The sequence below is a fragment of the Condylura cristata genome, unplaced genomic scaffold (genome assembly GCF_000260355.1).
Source record: "Condylura cristata isolate star-nosed mole 26May11 unplaced genomic scaffold, ConCri1.0 scaffold00008, whole genome shotgun sequence".
NCBI lineage: Eukaryota > Metazoa > Chordata > Mammalia > Eulipotyphla > Talpidae > Condylura > Condylura cristata.
In genome coordinates, this window is record NW_004567109.1 from 2,876,160 (window position 1) to 2,891,385 (window position 15,226).

A 15,226-nucleotide genomic window follows, 5' to 3' on the forward strand; every position below is an offset into this window, starting at 1 on the left:
ACTGAACTCTAACGGGGGTGTCATGAAAGGGCCCTCCCTGCCCTGGGGAGCGGCTGGGTGGGGGGCCCCGGCCGGCGGGAGGACAGGGCCGTGAGTCCCTGGCGTCTGTAAGTTGGCTGAGGTGCGGCGGGGCGGAGCTTACTGCAAACCTGCCCGGAGGGGTGCTGGAAAGGCGTCCATGGAAAGGCGCCCTGGAGGCGCCGGGGAGCTGTGTGGCACCACAGGCCACAGAAGCCACTTGGGAGCTGAGGCGAGAGGAGCACCCACCTGGAGAAGTCCTTCCTGCTGTGGGGGCCCCCAGCCTCACCCCAGGCATGACGGAGCTTCCCAATCCGCCGCCCTCCGCGGCAGGTGCTCCCACTGGGCCTGGGGCAGTGGGCAGATGCCAGCACTGTCCTCAAAGCTCCTTGGCTCACAGAGTCCCAGATGCATGTCCTAGAGAACCGCAGTGGACACTGGCCCCATGCCAGGCCTCATGGACACCTTTCCAGGTACCTGCCCCTCTCTGAGCGCCCACCTGCCCCGCCGCCCGGGAGGGGGGGTCTGTCTTCACTGACCTTCTGCATCCACCTCCCTGAGGCCGCTTCGAGCCCCTGCAATGGAGCTGATTCTAAATCTGCAGGCATATGCCAAGCCAGAGACAACTGTGGCCATTATTAAAAATTAAGTTATGTAGGACCTCCCTGGTGGTGCAACAGGTCACAGCGCAGACTGTGAAGCTGTCCGCAGCCCCTGCAGCATGAGTTCGATTCCCCGCCAGGGAGGGACCCACAGGGCGCAGCAGACTGCTCTTGTCTCCCCGCTGCTCCCCTTAGCAATGTACTTCAGCCCATTGTTCCTGATGAAACCTCTTGCCCCCCGCACCTCTGGCCTGTACCCCAGTTCTGTGTGCATAAGTAAATAAATCTTTAAAGAAAAATTAAGGTACATAAGCTTGGGCTTAAATAATATCAACAACCAAGGTAATATAAAGATTTTACTGATGCACACAGAACTGGAGTACAGCCTAGAAGTGCAGGGGGCGAGAGGATTTACCAGAGACAGTGGGGAGTGGAACAGGCGGATCACGAAGTGCACTGCTGAGCGAGCAGCGGGGAGACAGGAGTCTGCCAAGCCATGTGGGTCAGCATCCTGGCTGGGGATCGACTCATGCTGCAGGCGCTGCAGACAGCTTCATAGTGCTGCACTTTAACTCTCTGCACCACCAGGGAGTCCCTGTACTGCTCCTGGTCAGTGGCCTGAGCTGAGCGACCCCCTGGCTGAACAGGCAGGAATCACACCACGATCCCTGGCCACTCTGAGGCACGTTGTTGGTGACTATGAATACAAACAGTGGATACTGCAGGGCATTCGCAAGCCGCGGCTACAGGGAATGTAGAATGAAGTGTATGGCTGCGTCGTTCTAGGAGCCTCTGGTTCCCCCAGCCCGCGCGGCGCGTGGTCAGTGCTGCCCCCTGGCGGCCAAGGGCACGAGCGGCCGGAGGGGCGGCCCCGCAAAACCCTTCCCAGAGCCGCCGCCAGGGGGCGCCGGCAACGTAGAACTTCGCTTCGCGTTTTGTCCCTCCGAGCGACCCGTCGCCGGGAACTTCCGCGGGAAAACCGGACTGGGTCGTCCGGGACGCTGCGCCTTTCAGTCCCCGCGCGCCCACTCGAACCTGTGGGCTGTGATGGAGGAGGACGAAGGGGCCGAGGAGCAGCAGCGCTTCTCTTACCAACAGGTAAGGGGCACCGGGCCCCGCTTGGGCCGCGGTAGCGGGCGTCTTGTTTCCGGAGAGAAAGCGGTCTCGAGCCTCCCTCGCGGGGGTCGCGGGGCGCGCCCAGGTTGCTTCCGGCCGCCTGGCGCCTGCGCATGCGCCAGCTGGCCTGCCCGAGGGGCGGGGCGGGAGGGGGTTTCCATGGCAACGCTGGTGGGCACCCGACGCCCCGGCGGGAGCGAGGCCTGCAGTGGGGCACCGCACAGCCGGAGTCCAGAGAGTGTAGCGCCCGCTGGCTTTGCGACGGCCTCCGTTTCCCTTCTCAACCGTTAGAGGGAAACCAGGCCCAGCGCTCGGCAAGGAGTGGGCGCTTCGACCTGCGCGCGCCATCCCGCCAGGTTGCAAACACATTGCTGGTCATCCTTCCGGGCGGTCAGTCTCGGCTGCGCCACCCGGGGCTGTGTGCACTGCGTCTACGCAGGGACAAGTGGAAACTCGGAGTTGGCACCGCGCAGGGTGGCTGCTGGCATTCAGTTCTTCCTCTAACCAGCCGCGGAATAAATAGTGTCCTGAGAAGGTGACGGTGCTGAAGAGGGAAAAGGCGGGGGTCAGCCCGCCAGCCTCAAAAAGGAGTCCCCTGGCCTCCCTGGCGCACAGCAGGTTGAAGCGCAGCACTGCGAAGCTGCCGCAGCCACTAAAGCGCGAGTTCGATCCCCGGCCAGGGAGGGACCCATAGGGTGCAGCAGACCCCTCCTGTCTCCCTGCTGCTCCCCCTTGGCAGTGGGTTTCAGTAGATCTGCTTGTTCTCCTCCCCACTCTGCCTCTGGGGAATCCTCTCACCCCGTGCACCTCTGGCCTGCACCCCAGTTCTGTATGCACAAATAAATCTCTTTTTAAAGGAGTCACCTAAGGGACACTCGCACTTCCTGCCCGCAAAGTGTTACATTTCTGAAGTTGTTTACCTACCTTCTCCCTTTATTCACAGAAGTTCAAGCCTAAAGAAAAAGTGGCGTCCAGGGAACTCCTGGCTGCCCCTCTCCCCAGGCTCCAGGTCTTCATGATTTGCTCCCTTGCTTCTTTCTCCTGCATTATTTGAGAATTAACTGCAGAGATCATGCCTCTTTGCCTTCTAATCTTAATACTCCACTAGGCCTCTCCAAGCTAAGGGCACAAGCGCCGTCTCAGTGACCATCCTCAGGAGTTTGAAGTCCTGCGCTCTGTTGTGGGAGTCCTAGCCGTGTCCCAGTTCTCCCCGGTGGGTGGTGTTTTCCTGCACCCTGCACCCAGCACCCAGTCAGGGAGCGTGCACCATGGAGACTCGTCTTCTTGGTGTTCCGGGGACACTTCCCCACCCTTAGCCTTTCCTCACGTGGACAGGAAAGAATCCATTCGTGGTGGAGGGGCAGAGGGGAGAAACTGAGCTGGGGCTGTCCTTTGCAGCCTTGAGTTCGCAGCCCCTAGTACAGACCCCGACTATGTACACGCTTACTGGTCAAGCCGGCAGGGCTGCAGGGTGGGCTAGAACTGCGAGCCCTTTCTCTGTGCAGCGGAGGCCGGGAGGAGCGGCCCACACTCAGCCAGCTGCTCTCATGCAGGTGGACAGTGTGAGGAACCCTACAGAGGCGTGAAACTGGCCGCCCAGGGCTGTAGCTGCAGGGGTCTGCAGCCTGCAGAAGGCGCAGCCCAGGGCAGGAGGCGCAGGCCAGGAGAGCGGAGGGGGAAGACTTCCTGGCGCATGCAGGACACCTGGCCTCCGCACCCCGGGCCCTAAACCCGTGACTTTGCAGGGTCTTCCTCCCAGGGTGAAGGTCCCGCGGCCTCCTGCCAAACCTCAGCTTACCTGGCCTTGCAGTGTCCGAAGCAAAGGACGTGCCCCGTGCTTACCTGCCTGGCCGCTGCTGTCACACTTCCTCCCGTTCCTCTGCCCTGAGCCTCTGCTAGTACAGTGTGGCCTTGGGGCCAGCAGTCCTCGTGTCCAGTTGTCTGGACACGCACACACACGTGGGCTCAACAGGGTTATGGATATGAGACGAGACCTGGGCCTAGCTAGCTCTACCTCTTTATTTTTTAGAGATTTATGCAGTAAGAACTGGGGTACAGGCCAGAGGTGCAGGGGTAAGAGGGTCCAGCGGAGACAGTGGGGAGCAGAACAGGTGGATCCACTGAAATCCACTGCTGAGGGGGCAGCAGGAGACAGGAGAGGTCTGCTGCGCCCTGTGGGTCCCTCCCTGGCCGGGGATCGCCTGGTGCCACACTGGCTGTGATGGCTTGATGGCGCTGACTGTCACCCCTGCACCCGCAGGGAGGCCCGACTTCGCCTCTGTTCTTCTGCGTGGGCTACTGATTTTCCCCAGCATCTGAAAGTGCAGCCGAGGAGCAGTGCGGGCCCTGCTGAGGGGGGTCAGCCAAGGGGGCCAGCCGCACCCTCCTTTCTGTGGGCCTGCGTCCTGCAGCCTGGCGGGGCTTTCTGCATCTGTTTGATGAACCGTGAACGGGCAGAGCCCCGCCTGGTGTTTCATCTGTTCCGCAAGTGCGTGGCTTGGCCTTGGCTCTCTAGGAACTGGGTGCCTCCCTGCGGGGGCCCGTAAAGTGGCCGAAGGCGCCAGCCTGACTTCCCAGATCCTTGTCTGTACTTGACCTAAATCGTGACCTTTAACGGAAGTAATGCTCCCGCAGGTGGCCTCCCGGGCCTGGGTAGGGTATTAGCCCTTGAAAGTCACTCGCCCTCCGGGCCTTGCTAGAGGGACCCGGCGAGCAGACCCTCGCTTGGCCCTGTCCTCCGAGCCGGGCCCGTCGCCCTAACGCCTTCTGTTCGCCTCAGCGGCTGCGGGCTGCGGTGCACTACACCGTGGGCTGTCTCTGCGAGCGAGTCGCGGCCGACCGGCAGGTGCAGTTCAGCAAACAGACCGTCGCGGCCATTTCGGAGGTGACTTTCCGACAGTGCGGTACGAGGCTGGTCTTCCCGTTGTCTCTGTGACCCCCGGGAGGGTTTTGCCCGGGAGGAATGTGGGTGGGGCGAGGCGGGGCCCTGGCCCCCCTGGACGGAGACCGTCGTGGAGAAACTTCACCCGGAGGCTCAGTGCTTTATGGAAGGAACTTGCCCGTTACACCGACACCTGGCGCTGGCGCCTTTCATCTGTGGTGTTTTAAACTGCCCTGAACATTAAGTTTCCATTTCATTCTTCCTAACATTTCTGTATTACCCGAAGCTTGTTTGACGGCCGCGGGTGGGTGGCTCTGGCTCGGCTTAACTTAGAGGAAGCGAGTGTCCTGGCGAGCACTGGCTGACTTGTAGCAGAATTGAAAGTGAAGGGATAGTTTCCAGGAAGCAAGGAGAAGCCAGTTACCAGAAGGCTTGCGGCAAGGGGTAGAAGGTGCCAGAAGCACGCGGAAGACGCAGGGAGCGAGAGCCGCCGGGTGCCGCCGGGGCCTGTGGGCTCGGTCTCTGCGGCACCTGCCGCCGAAACTGAGACTCCAGGTCCTCCTGGAACAGGACTCACATAAAGTAACCAACTTGCCTCTTTTTCTCTTTCAGAAAACTTTGCCAAAGACCTTGAAATGTTTGCAAGGTGCGTGGGGCCCTGGTGGCCGGCTGCCCTGCGTGCAGCGGCTCTGCGCCTGGCCGGGGTGGGGGCTTCGCTGTTCTTTGCGTGCGTGTGGCGGGGCCGCGGCTCTCAGTGCGGCTCTGCAGGGCACAGCTGCTGCAGTCACGCCCCGGCAGGCGTGATTGGGAGTTTGGGGAAAATTCCAAACCTTTTTGGCAAAAAACCGGACTACTTGGTTTCGGGGTGAAAAGGCATGAGCCGCGTTTGCAGGGCCCTGAGTGTGCCGGCACTTACCCGTAGGAACCCTCTGCAAGCCGGGGTGACGTGGGGAGCCCCCACGTGCGCGAGCGGTGGGGTGGGGGGCGAGTCAGCAGGTGCGGCCTGGCACAGCGTGGCCACGGCCGGCCTGTCTCCTGGAGAAGCAGGGACTTGCTTCCGCTGCTGGGCTGTGGCTCCCACAGGTGTTGTGCTCTCTCTCCCTTGAGCACCTCAGGGAATTGAAAACAGTTGCAACAGATTGCTTTTATGATGCAACGTGCATGACTTAAGGCCTGGAAGGGCCACAGCGCCCTCACCGGCACCACTTGCATCCCTGCCAGCCTCTACCACGCCCCGAACTTTTCACCTGGTTCCTGTTGGCTCGTGGTTTCTGAGATGAGTATTTTCAATGAATTAGTATAGAAGGTTCTCGGGGGACAGGTTCTAAATCCTTCTGGCCCCTGTACAGATGCACCCCTAAAACCCGCTTAGCACTGTCAACTTGGCTAAAAACGAGCTGACCCACCAGGCGCTCTCACTCGCGGTGGCCTGGGCGGTGGTCTCCGCTGTGGCCCCCCCTCCCGTCGCCCCAGCCCGTCCCTTGTGGAATAATCGGTCGCCTCTTGCCACGTATTTTCTGGATGAAAATGCAGCCCCTTTCAGTTCCGCGGGAGACATGGAAACGGGAATATCAAGCCAGATGGGTGTTGACTAGAACATCACGTTTTGGACTAGAGCAGGGTCCGGGCCAGGAAGCCCCGCCCGACCCCCAGGCCCCCCTAGTCTGGAGACTGCCCCTTCAGACGTCAGCTGTGTGCAGCCCGGAGCCTCTTCCCCCAGGCGGTGGGTCCCCAGCGGTGCCCTTCCCGCCATTTGTCTGTTCCCCGTGGGAGAAGACAATGAAACCTTTCAAGTGCTTCTGTAAGGATGAAATAAGAAGAAGTAAAAGTGAAATTAGAAATGTTTAGCTTCCTTACAGAGAGCCTTGGCACTCTGCTCTCCAGCAGGAGGCTGGTGTTCTCTGCGGGGCACGGGCAGGCGGCTGGACACTGGCTCCCCAGGAAGCAGCTGGTCTTGTAAGCCCAGGGGCCTGCGGCCGGGCTGCTGCCTCCAGGCTGAGGCTTCGCGCTCAGGGAGACACCTCCCCTTGTGGGGTCAGACCCTTGCTCCTCAGACTTCTCCGAGGACCCCCTGCAGAAGCAAGGCAGGCTCTTCCCAGCCACCTCCTTTGTCTTAATTATTTTTTAAAAAGTTTATTTGTTGAGTAGAAGAGCTGGGGTGTAGGCCAGAGACAGAGTGGGGAGCAGAACAGGCGGAGCCACTGCTGAGGGGAGCAGCAGGGAGGCAGAGGGGGTTGCCACACCCTGGGGGACCCTCCCTGGCTGGGGGTGGGACCTGTACCCGTGCGCCACCAGGGAGGCCTGGTCTTACTCAGTAGGTGTCTTGGCTCGGACCTTCGTCTTTGTGTCCCCCTGGCTTAATGACCGTAGTCGCAAAATGGGGTCTGCTTCGTGGCCCTTGCCAGTTCCAAGTCTGACCGTGAGCCTTTGAGTTCTGTCAAAACTTTAAATAAACCATACGCTTTGGTGAGTCGTTTTCTGCCCTTTCTGCAGACACGCGAGAAGAAGCACAATTAACACCGAGGACGTGAAGCTCTTAGCCAGGAGGAGCAGTTCGCTGGTGAGAGAGAGAGAATGTCTTTCCCAGTCCCCTTTCCCATCAGAACCCATTATTCCCAATTAATCACTCGCAGCCCGAAGCGACTCCCTGGGGCCCCTCTGAGAGACGGGCCAGAGGGGCCAGGATGTGATTTACGGACTCTCAGCGTGAGGGTCTTGCTATGCCCTAGTCAGCACTCTGGGTTTCATGTTTGCCTTTTTGTAATCACGGGCTAGGGGTGGGGCGTCAGTTCTGGGTGCCCACAGGGTCCCTGGCAGCCGGGTCGGCGGGGAAAGCGAGCACCCTCTAGAGCGGCCCAGAGGTCGTCCTGCGGGCCGAGCGCTCCAGACAGCGGCCCTGGCCGCCCGCCGCGTCCTGGCTTAGTCAGCCTGGCAGTGCCCTGCCCGTGGCGCTTCCCGCGGGCGCCCCCAGGGCAGGGGTTGTCTCCTCCGCTCCGTCCCTGAGCCGAAGGCAGGCTGGTACACGCAGGTGCCGTGCACAGGAGCTGAGCGAAGCTGGAAAGTGGACAGAGGCGCTCACAGTGGCACAGACATTTTACCTGAACCCCACGAGCGCCTGCCAAGGGCTTTCATGACTTGTCAGCACCCGGTGCAGGGAGGAAGCCCGCGGGGGGGCGGGGGGGCACGCGGACCGACCCCTGACCCGATCGGTGCCCTTTCCACTGGCGGGAGCCCTCGTCCGGTTTCAGCCAGGGAGAAGCGTCTGAGCCCCAGGAAGCGCGGCGAAGGGGCTGGCGGTTCTGTGTGCAGCGGGGATTTCTCTCCACCAGTTTTCTGCAGCATCATGATGGCTACTTGATCTGGGAAATTCCCTGGTTGGTGGATGTTTGCTGAGAATATTGCATTTAGTTTGGACTCTTATTTTTTCCAACCAGCAGAGCTGATTACTGAGGGGTTGAGCTAAACTTGGCTGAAAGCGCCTGTGCCCAGCCCGCTTGCTTGTGTCGCTCGCGGGTGGCACGTAGTAGGTGTCGGGCCAGTGTAGCCACCCTGGGCAGTCGGCTGCCCTGTGACGGCGTGACTCCTGCACGCTCCGCCTGCCAGGTCTTTGGAAGACTCCAGAAGCTCCGGCCTGGCAGGTTACAGAGAGCACTGAGCTCGTTTCTGTTGCTGGTTCCTTCTTCCAGACCAGCACCCTAAGCGGCACGTAAGTCCCAGGGCTGAAGCAGGTTTCCGGCCCAGCGCCTCAGTGTGGATGTGAACAGCAGCGGGCATAGGGCCGTAGGTTTATGGGACACATTTATAACCACATAAAAGTACAATTCTGAAAATATATTTTTTGTAGCTAAAATACATCACAGAGAAAAATGAAGAGCTCACTCAGCTTAATGTAGAAAGAAAAGCAAAGAAGAAAAAGTTAGAGGAAGAAAACAGAAACTCCGCGGGGCCAGCAGAGGCTGCGGGGGTGGACAGTGAGCACTAACGGCGCGGCTTTGGGAAAGGCGAGCTTTGCTGGCTGGACCCTGCAATGCGCCTGCCTCCGTGGGTCTGAAGAGACAAGCGGAGATGTCAGCGAAGCCAGGTGCTTTCCAGGCCGTGTTCTCGGGGCCGTCGGCTGCCGAAGCCCGCCTGAGAGAACTGGACAAATACCCCTTGCCGGCGGGAAGCCTGTCCGGACAGGGAGCGGCGCCTGCACTCAGCAGATCATCGCAGCAGTTCCATCTGGCGGCTCGGAAAAACCTTATTTACTCTTTCATATAATCATCTAGCTGTTTCCTTTTGGTGGTCTTTGCCTTTATTTTTGCCACATTTCTGTAGAAATTTCTGCCACATTTCATATAAATATATTAAAGATTTGTTTATTCATGCACATAGAACTGGGGTGCAGGCCAGAGGTACGGGGGTGGTTTGAGGCTTCCCCAGAGACAGTGGGGAGAGAACAGGCAGATGGACGAAGTCCACTGCTGAGGGGAGCAGCGGGAGACAGGCGAAGGCCGCTGCGTCCTGGGGGTCACTCGCTGGCCGGGGATGGAACTCGCATGGAAGCGGCCACGGCCAGCTTGCAGCGCTGGGCTTTAACCCACTGCACCCCCGGCGAAGGCCCCCTTTGTATGTTTGATGCGTGGTCTGACCACATTTTTTAGGGGTTGTCGGAGGGCTGGTCCAGCTCTGTAAGGAAGAGCTGGCTCCACTTTCTGGTCTCGAGCCCCTCTTTGCCATTGCGCGTTCCAGGTGAGGCTGAGTTTACTCTGGAGAGTCCGAGGGATGTTGGCCCTCCCTTGTGGCCATCTTTGGCGCCCCAGGGCAGCAAGGAGCTCTTGAGGTTCTTTTTCTGCAGACTTCTTCCTGAGGCCTGGAAGGTCATCCGAACTGCAGCTGACCCCATTAGCTTAGAACCAGACGGTGAACCACACAGAGGAGCGGTGTCTGTGACGTGCACCTGGCCCGGTGCCGTCGGGCGTTACTTCCGTCACACCAGCTGCTACACAACTTGGGGAAAAGGGTCTGTCACTGAGATTACATGGAGCTGGGGACGTTTCAGAACGTCCGCTCTGCCTGGAGCAGCAGGAAAGGTCTCCACTGCCTCGGAGCCAGGACAGGGAGCTGGGCAAGCTTTTTCCCTGCTGAACTGTGGGGCCTGTTGTGGACCCTGAGGCCAGTCGGTGCCGTCTCCCCACCAGCCGGGAAGCCCCGCTGCAGCCCTGGTGGAGGGCTGGCAGGACAGGGACCGGCCGGGGTGTGTGTGTGTGTGGCGGGGGGCGGGGGGGCAGGACAGGGACCGGCCGGGGTGTGTGTGTGTGTGGCGGGGGAGGGGGGCAGAACAGGGACCAGCCGGGGTGTGTGTGTGGGGGGGCAGGACAGTGGGGACAGCCCGGGTATGTGGGTTGGGGGGCAGGACAGGGACCGGCCGGGGTGTGTGGGTTGGGGCAGGACAGTGGGGCTGCCGGGGTGTGTGTCCATCCAGGTCACACCTCCTTCTGGAACCATCGTTTATCCACAGCCCGCGTTCTCACGCCGCAGACGGACTGACATCATCATACTCCCTGTTGCGAGAACTTGCAACTTTCACGAGTGATTTATTTTTCTCTTTTTTCCACTTTGAAAAAGTTCCAAGACAGAGTCCATAAAATTGACCATTAAAAAGGACTTTTCTCTGAAATTACCAGATGAGTTTCAGGCAAGTCATTCATCACCGGCTCCGACGTCTCCCTCTGATGTGTGTCGAAGGGCGCCGTGTGGGGCACCCCACCCCTCACCCCCCCGCTTGTCAGCAGAAGCATCTTCCCTGGTTTACCCCGGCTGAGGCCTGTCAGCTTTCCCTTTTCTCCTTACAGCAAAGCTGGGGTGTGCAACCTTCCTCAGCTTTCACGTGGACAGGCCTGCTGTCACGGAGCCCGGTCGCCGGACGGACTGGGGTTATGTCTCTGGTGCTGCTGAGCCAGACTTCTCTTTGCTTTGTCCTCCACTTTTTTTTTTTTTTTTAAAGATTTATTTATTTATGCATACACGAGCTGGGGTGCAGGTAAGAGGTGAGGAGGTGGTGGTGATGAGCGAACTCCTCAGAGAGCGCGGAGCAGAACAGGCGGATCCACTGAAGCACATTGCTGAGGGGAGCAGTGGGGAGACAGGAGCGGTCTGCTGCGCCCTGGGGTCACTCCCTGGCCGGGGGTGGAACTCGTGCTGCAGGGGCCGCGGCAGCTTCGCGGGGCTGAGCACTTAGCCCTGCGCCTCCAGGAGGAAGCCGGAGAACATCAGCCCACGGGCTGCCCTTGCACGGGGTGCCGCTGGGCCTCACAGGCCAGCCTGGGCTTCGAAGGCCGGGCCGGCGAAGCGTCCATGTGGCCGGAGGCCTCCCTCGGGCGGTCCCGAAAGAGCCAGGCCAAGAGTTTCTTCTGGAAGACGGTCTACAGGTGAAAACCCCACCCCGACTTCGTGGGGGATGCCGGCTGAGACTGCCTCAGAGACCGGGGTCTTTCTGCTTCCCATGAAATTTGAAAGCAGCTTTATTTAAAAGGCACAGTAATGCCAGGGTGCCTCCAGTGATCTGAAACCCCACAGGCGTCTCCCCCTCCAGGCACCACAGCGAAGTCTCGGGGCGCCGCAGCCACAAGCCCATCCGGCTGCCGAGTGCTGGGATGTCCTGGCGCCGCCTCCGGGTTGAAATACCTGAAGACCCCATTATAGTTCAGCGGGACGTGGCCTCGCGGCTGGCCAGAATGACCGGCGGAGGCAGGCGCCGCCCTGTGTCCCCCAGGCCCTTGAGCAACACGGCCACTCGTGCGGAGTCTGCAAGGTGACGAGGGGAGGGCACGGTCGGGACATGCCCACACCTCACCCTGCCCAGCGTGGTGCTGGCATTTGTGCGAACAAATCTGGCCAAGAGAATTCATGTTCGTGTTGTGCCGTGAGCACCCCAGGAGAGGGCTCCCTGAAACGTGTGACGTGATCAGGAAAGAGGACGCCAGAGAGAGGGGCCTGGGCTCAAGAGAAGCTCTCCCGGGAGCAGCCGCCAGTGTAAGAACCATGGAGTCGGCCTGCTGGAACCCGTTCCGTGAGGGCAGTGACAGGTGTGTGGGGAGGCGCTGGCCGCCGGGGGACGCAGGGGTGAGTCTCAGCACTGTGAGGCTGTCCACAGGCCCTGCAGCGTGACTTCGGTCCCCGGCCAGGGAGGGACCCCCAGGGCGCAGCAGACCTCTCCTGTCTCCCCACTGCTCCCCCCAGCAGGGAGCTTCAGTGGATCTGCCTGTTCTGCTCCCCACTCTGTCTCTGGGGAGTCCTCTCACCCTCCCACCTCTGGCCTACACCCCAGTTCTTCTACACATGAGCAAGTAAAAAAAGTTCTCTCACATGAGATATCTAACATTGTGCTCAGAAAGCAAAACGATCATTTGATTAATGTAATTTAAAAACAAGGGTTGAATCACGCTGCGAAGGCCTCATGCCGACATGCTCGTGTGTCGCCCTCAAAGCCACTGCCTGGAAGCCTGTGGCCCGCTCACAGGGAACCCCAGACAGCCCTGTGGGAGCTTCAGGCTGGCTTTGTGGGGATGAGATCTGCTTTCCAGGCCAAGTCCAGGGTCAGCCTGTGCCGGCCAGCCCCGCCTCTGACACAGGTGCCCAGGGGCTCGGACGGAGCCTCCTGCCCACAGAGGTCTGCGCTGAGGGGTCTTGTGGCTTGTGCAGGGCACTGTCCCCACCCTCAATCCTTTGCAGAGGTGACAGGGAAGGATGGTTGAAAGAGGGGGCTTTGTGACACAACTGTGGGGCCACATGGGCCAGGCTCCTCCAGGTCTGCTCTGCTGTGGGGACCAAACAAGCCACTGCCGCAAAGCCATAATTAAGTTTTAATTCTCCCTGAAGCTCCGACATCCTTGCTTGATTATACTGTTTATGATTCGGATCACAGGCTCTGAAGGCAACTTCCTGTGTGAGGGTTTTAGATGCGAACTTTCAAGCTTAGGGACTCCTATCTGGACTCAGGAAGTTTCTGAGGGCCAGGCCTAACACCGGGAAGGCTGGCAAAGGCCGGCTGGAGGACACTGGGATGTTATTCTCCCTGGACACTGGGAGCAGGCTCACAGAGGGTGACTGCTGACCGCTTGTCCTGTTTTCCGCAGACCTGAGCTCATATTCGTAATTAGCTGAGTAAAGTGTGGTGTGATGCTGCGGCCTTAATAAGCAGCCCCATTTCCAAACACAGCAGCTGAGAGACCAGTAACTGGGTCAGAGCACTGGAGGAAGATGCCTGCCGGAAAGGGCAGCTAGCCTCCAGAACTTGTCTTCTAAGATTTTTCTAGAAAAGTATGTTCATGTGTTTCAGTTTCAGTGGGTGCAGGCTAGAGGTGCAGGGGATGAGCGGATTCACCAGAGAGAGTGGGGAGCAGAACAGGTGAACTGGCTGAAAGCCACTGCTGAGGGGAGCAGCGGGGAGACAGGAGAGGTCTGCTGCACCCTGGGGGTCGCGCCCTGGCAGGGGACGGAACTCAGGCTGCAGGGGCTACGGCAGCTTGATAGCGCTGACACCTTAGTGGCTGGGAGGCCCTGGAAGTTCTGCCCTCTAACTAAGCAATAGCTGAATGGTAAGGAGGCCATTCCAGGCAAACTACCAAGGCCACGGAGCCCCAGCCCACCGAGCAGCTTAGGGGTCCCGAGAAAGCGTCACCCGACGCCAGTTGCACACTGGACTAGATTAACATGCTCACGACTGACTGACGGGGTCGCTTCCCACCACTGGGATGGGGGGGGCACTTAACAGTCAGCCATGTCCAGCGTGTGGGCCATGTCCAGCGTGAGGGGACTGAGCAGGAACGTTTGGGAGAACCAGCCACCCCAGGCCTCAGGACACTGAGGCCAGTGAACTCTGGGTGCCCACACCGCCTGCTGATGGCGCCACACGGCTAGTAACGGTAGCTTCTCCACAGACGCGGGTCCTGTCTGGACACCCCAGCAGAGAAAAGCCATTTGGGTGTTGTTACAAGAAAGGAAATCTGTTTGTAGCTGCGGGAGGAAGAGGCAGAGGGCGGTGGGCAGTGCCCGGTGTCCAGCTTCTCGTTGCCCCAGTCGACCTGACCCCCTTTGCATTTATAACTGAGGTTGTGACAAAAAATTCCTGTTTGTCTTGTTAAAGCCGCTCTAAGCTGGAAGAGAGCTAGACTCCGTGGCGGTAGTTCTTCTAACACGGCATTGGAAAGTCTGGAACCTGCCTGAACCCGGTGGCCCACTTCCTCGGGACTGAGGTGTCTGGTTGACTCCGAGCAGCGTCCACCTCCTGGTTCTCTGACCCGAGTGCTGGCGCCCAGCAGGAAGGAGGCCTCGCTGCCAGGTCCCTGCAGGCCGCCGAGGCTGCTCAGATACATCGCTGCCAGGACCCTGGAACCCCCCCTGTGCTGTTCCACTGAGGCAAAACTACAAATAACACCCAATGGAGAAATACCATGAAGCAAAAAAAGAAAAAAAAATTGGATAATTAGGAAATTAAATAGCTAAACAATTTGGTTAGCAAAGTTACATTAATAATTTTTACAATTAACGCTTTTTTGTCTTGCAGACTACTATTATTTTATCCTTTTCTCTCTGGAAAATGAAAAATCCATTCGTTTTTTCCTTTTGCTTTTACCCAGAAATTAGAGCTTGGTAAGCGGTAATTAGCACAGCTCCTGTCAAAGGCAGTTGCCTAGTGGGAACGTTTGACTGGAGAGGTCGGAAGGCGCCAGTGCAGCGCGCCTTAGACCCAGCTGCTTTCTCCGACATTCCTTTCTCCTGCCCCAGGAACAGGCATGCCCGCCTGCTCTATTTTTAGACACAGCTCTGTGCAGCTATTCTAGAAGGCCTAGAGGCAGGGGCAGGGTCAACACATGTTTGCACCCACGCCCTGGGGAGTTTTCAACCGTCTTTGCCGGCTACACCCCTAGCGTTTCTTGAAGATGCACCTGCCTTTGCCCTTGCCACCATCCCTGTCGACCCCTGGGGAGTCCCCCCCGCCCCCCCCCCAAGCCTGCAGAGTGCAGGCTCTGCCCCAGGCCAGACCTTATGTTCAACTGTGCAGCCTCAGGATGACCTTGCACTTGCAGACACTAAGGTCCCCAAAAGTTAGCCCCAGCTGGGGTGTATCTCTCCGAGACCCACTCTTTCCGTCCCTAAGCGGCTGAGGGGTGGTGGGATCGTGCGCGTGAAGAGCAGACCCAGGCCGGCCACCTGACGCCTGCCGTGCAGCCAGAAGTAACAGGAGGTGTTTGGGGTGCAGCCCCCGGTTCAAGGGCAGACACCTGCAAGGGGAGGCGAGCGGCTGCCTGCACTGGCGCCCTGACCGCTGTGTGTGCGGGTGCCCGCGGCTACTTGCGGACACACCTCTGCGCCTTCTAGGCTCGGACGGGAAGGCGCCCACCCCAGGTGGGACTGGCTGGGCAACTGCCGTCCACATAGCAGGCGCTGGTGCTGGAGTCGACTCCGACTCCCTGCACGGGCTTAGCGAACCCAGTGATCTGGGGGGAGCAGGGGGTGGGCCTGAGAAAACGAGTGGGGCACGCTGGATGGAGACTGGAGGCCGGCGTGTGAGCCGCCTGCTCCCCGCCGGGCTCAGCTCAGCCACGCAGCCAGATGACCACAGCTG

The 15,226-nt window shown here is 59.5% G+C and overlaps 1 protein-coding gene across 2 annotated transcripts; it reads left to right on the plus strand.

Annotated features, from left to right (window-relative positions):
• Window positions 1–1,638: 1,638 nt before the first annotated feature.
• Window positions 1,639–14,053, plus strand: LOC101629597 (centromere protein S). 2 transcript variants are annotated; one of them, XM_012722153.1, is made up of 5 exons: window positions 1,639–1,718; window positions 4,516–4,639; window positions 5,230–5,263; window positions 7,111–7,177; window positions 13,745–14,053. In XM_012722153.1, exons 1-5 carry the CDS (start codon window positions 1,668–1,670, stop codon window positions 13,751–13,753), a joined length of 285 nt encoding a protein of 94 aa, XP_012577607.1. In that variant the 5' UTR covers window positions 1,639–1,667; the 3' UTR covers window positions 13,754–14,053. The 2 variants fall into 2 exon arrangements, with proteins under 2 accessions (XP_012577607.1, XP_004678559.1); XM_004678502.2 differs by lacking the exon at window positions 13,745–14,053 and adding an exon at window positions 8,462–8,937.
• The last annotated feature ends 1,173 nt before the right edge of the window (window positions 14,054–15,226 follow it).